The sequence below is a fragment of the Cebus imitator genome, unplaced genomic scaffold (genome assembly GCF_001604975.1).
Source record: "Cebus imitator isolate Cc_AM_T3 unplaced genomic scaffold, Cebus_imitator-1.0 Scaffold95, whole genome shotgun sequence".
NCBI lineage: Eukaryota > Metazoa > Chordata > Mammalia > Primates > Cebidae > Cebus > Cebus imitator.
Genome location: NW_016107410.1, coordinates 4,584,931 through 4,596,902, shown reverse-complemented (window position 1 = coordinate 4,596,902; position 11,972 = coordinate 4,584,931). Strand labels below are relative to the sequence as shown.

At 39.3% G+C, this 11,972-nt stretch overlaps 1 protein-coding gene across 1 annotated transcript in view; it reads left to right on the top strand.

Moving 5' to 3' along the window:
• The window catches only part of NCKAP5 (NCK associated protein 5), a 977,727-nt gene that overhangs the window by 139,674 nt on the left and 826,081 nt on the right, over positions 1-11,972 (top strand). The window contains exon 2 of the mRNA XM_037741167.1: positions 10,051-10,180. Within this exon, the coding sequence (XP_037597095.1) occupies positions 10,112-10,180 (69 nt within the window). The 5' untranslated portion in view covers positions 10,051-10,111. The remainder of the gene's footprint in view (positions 1-10,050; positions 10,181-11,972) is intronic.

Below are 11,972 nucleotides of genomic sequence, written 5' to 3'. Positions count from 1 at the left end.
TTTTTGAGACAGGGATTTGCTCCGTCACCCAGGCTGGAGTGCAGTAGCATTGTTATAGCTCATTGTAGCCTCAACCTCTCAGGCTCAAGCAATTCTCCTGCCTCAGCCTTTTGAGTTGGCTGAGACTACAGGTTCATGACACCACATCCAGCTAATTTATTTCTTGTAGAGATGGGGGTCTCACTATGTTGCTCAGACTGGTTTTGAACTTCTGGGCTCAAGTGATTCTCCCGCCTTGACCTCCCAAAGTGTGCTGAAATTAGAGGCATGAACAATTATGCCTGGCCTTATTTTACCTTTTTAAGGGAGTTTAGCCCACCACGCTCTCAATAAATGAACTCAATTTAATTAAACATTGAATAGAAAAAGATAAACATCTTAGAGATTTTTCTTATACATTTCATTTTGGCAGCTGTTATTAAGACATCTTTAATGTCATATTCTGTATTTTGTGGTTTATTAAAATTCTTACTGTTGTTTTCAGCATGTTAATTGGTTTTTAAAGTTTAATCTCTTAATCCTCATTTACTTCACTTCTAGCATTTTTTTCACATCAGGATTATTTTGGGCAGTGGGTAGGTGGAGGGAGGTTACTATAAATGAAGAATGAATAACCTCTTAAAGTGAAAAAAAAAAACCTAGGTAATTGGAAATATTCTAATTACCAGCTAAAGCCTTAGCAAAAATGTACAGGCTTCAAATTATTGTACTACATCCTTTTCCTGAGTCATTTCGGTTTTTCACTTGTATGCAAAGACATTCAATGGAAAATAATGAATTCCGCAATGTGGAGGGACATCGTAGTTAAACCTTTTGCTGGATTTTCAAAAAACATCCCTTTTCATAAACGGTTTTCTTAACAAGTTGTGTTGTCTCTCAGCAGGCTTTGCAGAGTTTAGAGCATATTCTATCCAACTGGCCCCAGATGGAAAATACTCTCTTGAAATTGGATGGCTTTTTAAGTGTAGCTCTCCACAGCCTGCTCAAAGAAACAAACAAAAAAAAAGCTTGAACAGAATGCATTTAGGAGCATGGTCTGTAATTCCCCCAGCATCCCATATATTTGGATGTTTTTGCTTTTGGCAGTGGAATTTTTCTAATTTAATTAACTCATTAATGTTAGCAGATGACACAGTGTGAAAATTCTTTTCCCTAGCCACTTATCTCAATATTCTTCTAGTCCACTGGGGTTATGAGCACACTTTATTTATTTACAAAATTTATTTCTTTGTCTGTTTTGTTTCTATATTGACCTTCCCTTTAAGAGTTCACCTGCAACATGTAGACATTTTATGTGATGTATTAAAAACCTTTCTTAAAGCAATAAATGGAGAAGAGGCAGAGGAAAGAGAGAGCAGTGGTGCAGGGGGAGATCTTTACAAAGAAAGAGTGGGAGAGAGGGAACAGATGGTTTGAGGAGAGCAGCCAGAGCTAAAATGCTTACTTTGGTCTAAGCCCCTGCAATTCTGTCTCTTCATTCTTAATTCATACATTGAAGATGTAGCAGTAGTTTGTGTCTGGAAATCAGCTGGCAACACCAGGAATGACAGTAAAGGCAAGTGCTCCAGGGTTAGCGCAACAAAAAATGAATCCTCCTTGCTCAAATCTTGTACTTGTTTGTTTGTTCATTCACATTTTTATTTTACCTTGCATTTTACTAATCAATATATAAATCTCTGTCTCTCTCTCTCTCTCAGATGTTAGGTGTCCTTGAAATTTGAGGACCTGTATTCCTTCCCTCCCTTCTCTCCTTCCCTCCCTTCTCTCCCTCCCTCCCTCCCTCCCTTCCTTCCTTCCTTCCCCATTCCCTTTATCTGTTCCTCCCTTCTTCCTCTTTCTCTTTTTTTCTTTCTTTCTTGTCAAACAAAGGGTCTGAGACAAAATAGGTATAGAATACATATTACTTAATTTTGAATGAATGGAATTTTTGAGCAATTACACCTGCAGAGCATCTACTCCAGTAAAACAGGAATCATTTTAATCTCCAGAGTAATCTTAAGGGGACTGTTATTGTTATCTTCATTTATCAGTGAGAGAACTAGAGCTAAGAGATGTGAAATAAGTTGCTCAAGGTCACATAACTTGTAAGTGGCGGTTGGAGAATATGAACTCGGGGCTGTCCAGGATGCTGCTACCCAAGATGATGGTGACATGGGACAGCAGGCTTGATGAAGCCTCAGGCAGTGATGAGGAAACTTCTTTGTGTCCCCACTAGGAGTGAGACATAATCCCCAGTTTCTGCAGCAAATGAATAACTATTGGTATTAGAAGGGTTGACACTGAATTGTATACTTTAAAAGGGTGGAGTATATGATATATGAATTATATCTCAATAATTTGTTTTAATAGTAATAGAAATTACTGAATATTGGAAGTTTGGGAGGTTCTAAGAGCTTTCTCTGACCTCTTAAGGAACTTTAGTTCAGATTCATAGCAATTTATTAACTGCTCGAGTTCACTGAGCTGCACTTGAAAAATAGACAAGATTTCCAGACCCAGACTTTGTGCAGCTCCCCGAGTCCTCTATGTTGGCCATAGCCATTTATCTGAGGAGGGGTCCATAGGGAAGTGATTCCTAGAGGTCTGCCTGGCATTTATACTACCAACCAGAAGCTATTGAATGTTATTAGTGAGATGTTTAGTAAACATGATCATAGGAAACCATTATTTAAACCAATTTTTAACATCATGCAGAATTTCCCTTTACTTGAAAGAAAAGGGCTGCTGTCACGTCTCTCTGAGACTATTTCCAGCCACTAATTTATCTGGCAAGAATGAGCACCACATTTGGGAAATTTGTTAGCATTTAATCTTCTTCTAAATCAGTTTCAGGGGGTTCGTAGAATTAAAAAATAATTTTATGGTTGAAAATTACATCATTTGGCATGTTTTTATACTCATTCAGAATGGGCACAACACTTTTCTGTGTGAGTGGTTTTGTTAAGTCAGAGTGCATATACATACACATGCACACATACACTCATATACACATGTACACGCTCACATGCACACATACACAGATGCACACTCAACACATATACACAAGCATGCACAAACACACTCTCACCCATTTATGCCATAAATAGATGTATCAACAGGTAAAAGTTATTGAGCCAAAACATCTTCCAAAAGGAGACTGCTGTGTGTGTGTTTAAAATATACAGAAAGCCGGTGCTTTCCTTTCTGCGGACTTAATAGAGCAGAATAAAAAGATTTCAATACAAAGAGGACTGGAGTTTCAAACATTCTACTTGGTAGCACTTTGAAAAGAGCTAGGTGCTTGTGAAAAGCAGTGGGAAGAAAGGAAGGCAATGGGTTTGGGGGCATCTGAGTCATGATTTTCTGCAACATTGACCTTGCCATTTGGAGTTCTTTCCCTGAAACTCTACATGATGGCCTCATTCTGAGGTTTTATAAGATTTGTATGTTAACTTGGAATCTAGATTTAATATTTCTACCTTTAGTTAACGATGTTTTCTGAATGAAAGGAAGAATCAACTTAAGCAGCTTAATTTTGAATAATGAGCCTGAGAGTGGACACAGGGACAAAGATGTTTATCCAAATTGTTTGTGTCTGACATTTCTTTTCTTTGGGGTCAGGGTTTGCAGATTATGAATTGTTGGGTACAGTGGCTAAGGAAAGGCAGTGGCTGCTGCCAACAATCATGAGTCCCTCAGCCTTGAGAAAAGGACAGAGATCAAGAAAAGAGTGACATCTTCATCTTCTCAAACTGGTGCTCCATTGACTACATCTTCAGGGATCTTAACATAATGATGTTTGGCTCCCAAGGCCAGCGATCCTGATTTTCTCCATCTGGGGATGGGCCTTAATGACTCCCCAGGTGATTCAATCTAACATGTAGCAAAGCTTGAGAGCCACTGCCCTTAACTGATGGTTGCCAGCCCTGGCGATTGTTACTCTGATCCGTGGAGCCTACACCCTAGCGATTCAAGTGATCTGGGGTGGGACCCAGGCATTGGTATGTTTAAACAGTTCTCCAGGTTATTCTGAGGTGCAACCAAGGTGAAAACCCATGGAGCTGCTTTGTCAACGACAGGAAACTTACTGCATTTATTATTTGTCCTTGATGTTCTCTACTCTGCAGTTATTCTTTGCATGCCTACCGTGAGCTGATGTGTTGGATGCTGCAGGGAATATAACAATGAATTTGACACAATCTCTGTGCTTTGGATGTTTATAAGGCTGCAAACAATTACAGTTTGTGGTGTTTGCTGCTTAATGAAGCTGACCGGAAAACATCTTGAATTTAGATATGGAAAGGCTTGCTCATGCATTATCTCATTGGAACCTCACGGTGACCTAGTGAGAAAGGCATAAAAAAATGTAAACTCACAGAAGTTAGGAATCTGCTCAAATTTACATGGCAAAGAAAGCTAGGAACCAAATCTTCTAATGCCTAACCAAGAGATCCCTTTTGGCACTACCTTTTTTTTCCATTTCTTCTGGCAATACCATTAATGTATCAAAGCCGGGATGGGAAGTGGGAGAATCAGAAAGGCAGACATAGAGTTGGAGAAAGTGGTGTTCAGATCAGGTATGAGTGTATATCTAGGTGAGTGTGTGTGTGACAGTGTGTATGTGAAGGAATATGCCTTTGAGATTGTATTCAATGGTGCAGTTTTGTTATTCTCTTGAAAATTATACAGCCTGTTAACAAAGTATAGCAGAAAATAGAATTTACTGACATCTTTAGAAAGATTAAAAATCTGTCTAGCATGAAAAGGCCATTTCTATCTGTGAGAAAAAAAATTTAAAAAGGGTTACTAAGGCCAACTTAGATTTCTACAGATACTGAGTAGAAATAGTTTCACCAGCTAGAAATGGGTGTATATGAGGGGAGGGAAGATTAGTATCAATAATGATCATTCAATAAAAGGATGCTTAATTTCCTGTTTTTCTTCAACTCTATGACCATTTTCTTCCCTATGGAGGGAGGGAGAGGTTTCCAACTCATTGCTCTGAGGAAGCTATGCATTCTTTTATAACCACAGATTTAGGAAGACATAGAAAAGACATGAACACTACACGGTTATGGCTCTTTGTAGGTAAATAGTTATTAGGTTGGTGACATTTTAAAATCGTGACAAAATGTTTTCTTTGAGGCTTGGGTGTGTGTGTATAGTATTTCTTTGCTGAACAAAGAAATACTATACTTTGTGGAACAACATTGTATTTTCGTCTTACTTTATATGTTCACAAAGACAGCTGTCAACATTCATTCATTCATTTATTCCTGTAAACAACAAATGTTCTTCATGTTGCTATGCATTAGGTGTTATACTACCTACGGGGACACAGAACATAAAATGCTATCTCTGCCCTCTAGAGGCTTAGTGTTTATTAGAAAATAATTCCAGACTATTATTTCAGAAGACTCAGAAGAAGGAATCCAGGTATTTCCTAAGGAAGGCTTGCTGCCTGTCCAAAGGCGTCTCCATGGGTTTCTCATCAAACATTGTCAAGCCTAGAAAAAGGAAATTACCGTAGTTGTTTCAAGTAAAGAGGAATTTAATGCAGGGAATTTCTATGATGGTATTGACAGGGCTGGAGAAGCCAGAGGGATAAGGTGGCAGTACTCATGAACTGGGGCATTGCTGGTGCCCTTTCTTAGGTGACCTATTGGAGGAATCACAGGAATTGCAGGAGCCTGCAGTTACCTGCTGTGGATGCTGCTCTGCCAGAGCTGGAAGCAGAATGACTTCTTCTTTCCCTTTGCCTTCTAATCTCCTCTCACTGTCTCCCATGGGCAGAATTCAGCATTAACACACTGACCGAATGGTCTTGATCATGTTTGCACCCATACATGCACAATACAGAGAAGAGTACAGCAGGGCAAGGTGAGGCAGAAAGGGAGCAGTAACATCCAACAGCCACCTAATAAGCAGAGAGGCATGGAGTCTGGAGGTAGCCACTATAATCACCACAACTCAAGAGTTTCCCTTAGTTTTTTTAGAGTTAGGAATTTGATTAATAGAACACTCAGATGTGATTTGAAACCTGACTGAAAATAACTATTACAGACTAAACGATGTCTCCTGCAAATTTCATATGTTGAAACTCTAACCCCCAATGTGACTGTATTTGGAAATAGGGCATTCGAGGAGACAATTAAGGTTAAATTAGGTCATAAGGTGGAACTCTAATGTGCTAGAACTTAAAAGAAGAGGAAGAGACACAGGGATGTGCAAGCAAAGGCCATGTGAGGACACAGTGAGAAGCTGTCCATCTGCAGGACAAGGAGAGAGGCCTCACCAGAAACCAACTCTGCTAGCACCTTGATCTTGGACTTGTAGCCTCCAGAACTTTGAGAAAATAAACGTCTGTTGTGTCATCCACTCAGTCTGTGTCATTCTGTTATGGCAGCCCGAGCTCTCTAATATACTAACCATATACATAAATAAATATAATGAGTCAGATGTTAAGTCACAAATTTGCACTAAAAATGTAATTTTTCAAAAGATTGTCTACTTACATTTGTTGGTCAGCATGTTCTTCTTCTACAAGTGAAACTACATAGGAGTCAAAGTTGGAAGGCTGCTTGATGATACTAGTCTCTGAATTAGTTGAGTTAGATGGGTGGTACAAATGGACCAGGTAATCCCAGGCATCTTTAGAATATGATATATACTCCTTTCCCCTCTGGACCTGCAGTCTCTGCTGGATGTTTGTAGTCTTTTCCCAGCAGTGCGAGGAATGGGAATGTTTCAGCCTTTCTGATATTTTCTTTGTTAATCATGTCTCTTTTTATATTGCTGCATCCTGGTTGCCATGCTGTTTGTTTTAGATAGTCTTCCTTTGATCCACTTGGATAACTTTACTCTGACCCATTCCATGATTGTTTTATGGTTTAACTCACAAATTTTCACCTTCTTGGAGTGGGGCCAGTACGTGCACCTAGGCTGGGAATTGGCTAGGATGCTCTGCTATCATTGTACTGCCTGTTGCCATTGTCAGCCCTGATTGGACTGTGCCTTTATGATTGGCCAATGCCATATTGTTGCTAAATAATTTTAATATCATCTCTGCCTATATTATTGGTACCATAAAATATAAAAAGAAGTTGACCAAATCCATTTAGAAAGCTGTTGAATCAGCTTTCCACCTAGGCAGACTGGGCTCTTTGAGAACTATCAGAAGGATCCCCATTTCCCAAAATGACAGCCCTATGTGCCTGTGAAGTAACATAACATCCAGTAGCTCAAGTTGCTCTTTTTTTTTTTTTGAGACAGAGTCTCACTCCATCACCAGGCACCAGGCTGGAGTGCAGTGGTGCGACCTCAGCTCACTGCAACCTCCGCTTCCCGGGTTCAAGCAATTCTCCTGTGTCAGCCTCCTGAGTAGCTGGGACTACAGGCGTGCACCACCACACCTAGCTAATTTTTTTGGTGTTTTTAGTAGAGACGGGGTTTCACTATGTTGGCCAGAATGGTCTCGATCTCTTGGCCTTGTGATCCGCCCGCCTTGGCCTCCCAAAGTGCTGAGATTACAGGTCAAGTTGCTCTTAATGAGTTTAATCATATTTGCCAGAAGGGATGATCAATATATCTAATATTTAAGTCTTACCTACATGTGTCTGTCCCCAGCCTAACTATTTCAATGGCTTATCTCACTAATCATCACAAAGCCCTTCTATGAAGAAGTTCCTATTATTAATGCCATCATATAGAGTAAGCAGTGGAAGCTTACAAAGGCTAAATAATTCGTTGGCTGTTACCTGCTAGTGAGGAGTAAGTGAATTTAAAACCTAAGGTTAACCTTTGTGTTTAGAATAAGAGCTATAAGAGTTACCCTGACCTACAAGACTCTGTGGCTTTTGTGTACAACTCAGCCCTTTTCTCACACATTCTCTTCCTGGCTATTTTCTTCTTAAGAAATGGGTCCTCTCTCAGCTAAGTTCTTTTCTGATTCCTTCACAGTTAAAAGCCTATTCCCTCTATCTGAAAGGATCTTTACCCATCTTTCTACATGGCTGGCTTCTACCCTAAGCCCTGTATCCAAAAGCTATCCCTGTTCACATGCTTGGCACTTTTATACCACCTCCTGGAGGTTATTTCCATCATACTGTCCCTACTACAGTTTGGAGCAGTTTGTTTGTTTCTTATTTTCTGTATGCCTCATTAAAATATGCATTCCACAAAGGCAGGAACTTGGTTTTTCTTGTACATGACTGTGTCAAGTTAGTAAGAACTAACGTATTCCATATGTTAAGGACGGTATTCCATATGGTATTCCTAGGGTATTCCTACTGTCTTCTACGCAGTAGACACTCAATACATATGTGCTAACAGCCAAAGTGCAATCTATTGTGAGCTATCAAATTCCCATGCTGTTTGGGATCAAGACTTAGGAGGTAATGTTTCTGGTGAAGGGGGAAATATGAGGGCCTGAGTAGTCTCCAGCTGGTTCATCATTGCAGAAGGTGTTCTGAACTACGGATGAATACAGTCCCTGAGGCTAGGGGAGAGGGGGAATGCTACAAAGTGGGCAAGAACAGCTGGAAATCGGAAAGGCAGGCTCCCAAACAAATTTCAGTTGACTAATAGTCTTGCCTATAGCAGTATACAGAACTAACTTCTTTTCTGAAAAATACGGCCTAGAATTTCAGAAAATGATGTTGAAAAATTTGAATTTCATCCTAAATTCTGATTGAACTCTTATGAGTTTCTGAGTGGACCAGTGATGTACTAAAATTAGTGTTCTCGAAAGTAAGAGATGAAATGACTAACATGGAGGAGGGAGCCTAAGCTGGAACATGAACCCATCAGTTTCCCATGATTGACAATAGTTTGGGCATCCCCTATCTCAGGCACCACTGTCTCAACCCTCCTGATGGAGGAAACCAAGAGAGAGAGCCCACATCCTGTGGGCTATGAAACCTTGTCAGACTTGGAGCCATTGAGAGTTGTGGACCATATTTCTTTTCAATTATATTTAAAAATTGATTGGTATGGCATTGTGTTAATTTCATCTTTTCTGTATCAGCAGTGCAATGGCTATGTTTATTTATGAGGATCATGTGCAATTTCTATACTTCAAAGTGCCTTCTGAATCATCAAGGATATATTATGTTGACTGGTATTTCAGGTTAACTGCTTTTAAATGTAATCTGTGGGTAATTATAACTTACATATGCATTGTAATTTACTGAATCTAAATCATTTTTTCACACATCATTTGATTGCTATCATTATGTTTTGTAGTTGAGAAAAAATGAGTTTCGGGGAAGTTAAATGACTTGTCCAAGGTCACTTGGCTAGTGGATAAGAAATCCTGGGCTGTAATCTATTTCTTTTATTTCAAGCCTTTAACATCTTTGTGAAAATTGGAAGCTAGCACTTAACATATATGATGAATCCTTATTAACCAGAATACTTAATCATTCTAGAAAAAGCAATCTCAGTGGAGTTGAGGATGAACTGTATCTAATATGGAAAAATACAGTGAGTGTTCTATAAATACTCATTGACAGTAATGACATCACCCACCATTCATTTTGAATCAATCTATCCCAAAAGGAATCTATCTTACAATGTTCCTCAAATATTTTTAAATGACATATTTTTAAATTAAATATTGACAACGATGTTCATGTTTCAGTTTCCCTTCATTGGACCTTGAGCTCAATAACTCTTGGTTATGGAGCGTGGTTTTGTCAGTTTGATCTCATGGAATTTGCAGACAGCATCTATGTGCACAGTAACAGAATGATTCTGGCTGATAGAGGACGGGTGTGAAGCAAGTGTGGCATGAAACGGACTGTTTGCTTTTTTCCACAGTCTGCTGATTCAACCTGCAAACCCATTCCCCAACTCCATTAGCAAAACCTATAAAAACACAGGGGCCGCCATAAAGACAACCTTACATTTGTAACACCAAGTGGTCTTTTGAGTTGAGAGAACCCAGTTCTATACTTATTATTTGGGACTGGGTATTTTTTGGCTTCAATGCTTGTTTCTGGTTAGAGAGTTGAAAACAAAGGTCTAAACACTGTGCACTTGGATAGTAAAACACATGTTCACTTTTTTCAGTGACCCTGGAAACAGACGGGGGATTATTATAAGTCACAAAGGAAAATAAATAACTTCATCCATGGAGGGAAAGAGACAGCTCGAGAAAAGGGACTTTGGAAAAAGGCTGTCTCTAGACAGCAGTCTTGTGGTAAGTACTAAATATTCATTTACCACTCTATATGTTTTGGCTTTAAATGCATTATTCTTTGACTGTTATTTCCTGAACCCTGTGCTTTTGAAACCTCTTTTCCAGTTTCCCCATTAGCAACGGCCCTTGAGAATTTGTTTCATTTATTTTTTTACAAACTCAAAGCCAGCAAATTGTTGGAATGTTTGTATAGTGTCTTAACAGGCAAACGTCATAATCTGTCAACATTATATATAATTATATTCTAGCTGATGTAGACTTCAGCCTATACAAAAACACTACTGTATAGCTGATGCCAAATGCTAAGCCTATATGCAGTTGTTCCATCACTCATTTATCTTAACCTTGGGGATAAGTTGAACAAGAATTCAATACAGCTTCAAATATTGAAGAGCCAAGGAAGTCTCTGAAATCTTCTTTGGTATGTGCATTAGTTCAGTTGTCTGTAAACTTTCTTTCTAAGAGGTTTAATGCTGATGAACATTATTCATAACAACCTGGTTGGGTTTGCTATCAGGTATGAGATTCTGGTCAGTTCAGTGAAACAGACTAAGTCACTTTAGACTAAGTCACTAAGACTCTTCCACAGTCTCTGGGCTAACATGCGTGGGTCACCTTTTATGTTCTGCAATGCATGTGAACAGAGCAAGAAATCCAATCAAGCAAACTTGAAATAGAAAGCAAACTTTCTGAAACAGAGATTTTACTTGGTTCCTTCTTGTGCACGTTTTATAGGGATGTGCTTTATTCACTTGTATGTTCTCAGCACCTGGCCTGGAGTCTAGCAGAGAGGGAGTTCAATGAAATATTTATTAGTTTGATTTATCCATTATACCTTTCAAACTTTGCAGCTGAGGTCTTGCTCTGTCATGCACAGATTACTTATTTACCTCCTAACAGCTGAGGCTCCACCTCACAAATTGTTCATAGATGTGAGTTTCTGAGACTTGAAGAGAAGATTGCATTAGGCATTTATGTCAAGCTTTTCTCTCCTTATTCAGAATCCATGGCTGTGTCTTTTTGGGCTGTGCATTGACCAGCCTACCTTCAGAGGCTGACTTTGGTGCATTTTAAGTTCTCCTCTCTGTAGATCTGACCCCATCTCACATCCTTCATCTTGCTAACTCCAGGTCGAATGTGGTGACAGTGGTGTGTGAGTGTGTCTATGTATCTGTGTGTGTGTTTGTGTGTGTATTCCCTTTTTAACTTTTGGGGAAACTTGGGATAAAGAGATAACTTCTGTGCCTCTCCTTTGCAGAAGAAAAACACTTTTTACATATCAGCATGCCAATAGGGTTTGTCTTAGGCCTAGGCAAAGGACAGATACAACTATATGATACGACGTGAGCAGCCCAAGAAAGATTCTCTTATCCCAGAAATCTCTATCATCTGTATTGGTTGGTTCCCAAAGCCATAGATTTCTGTCTCAGATTTCAAGTTGTATGCAAATATCCTATAAAGTAAAACAGAATAAGCTATTGTCTTGCAATAATTCATAGTAGTGCCCATTAATAAATGGCCTTGGATCACTGTCAAATGTCAACCAGATGAGCAGAATTTTGTTGAGGGAATAGGCAAAACAGAAGAATGCAGAGCCCAGAGCACTGGGAAGGTAGGGATGGGGGGGACAGGGCAGGGGGACATGAGTGACCATGAATGGGGACCTTAGGTACCTGCAAATCAGAAAAAGGGAAACAGTGTCAATGCTCATATTTAAATTTTGCCTAAAGATAGCTTGAATATCGGCATAAGTAAAATCCTGTCACATTACCAGTCTAGCTGAAAAGCCTAA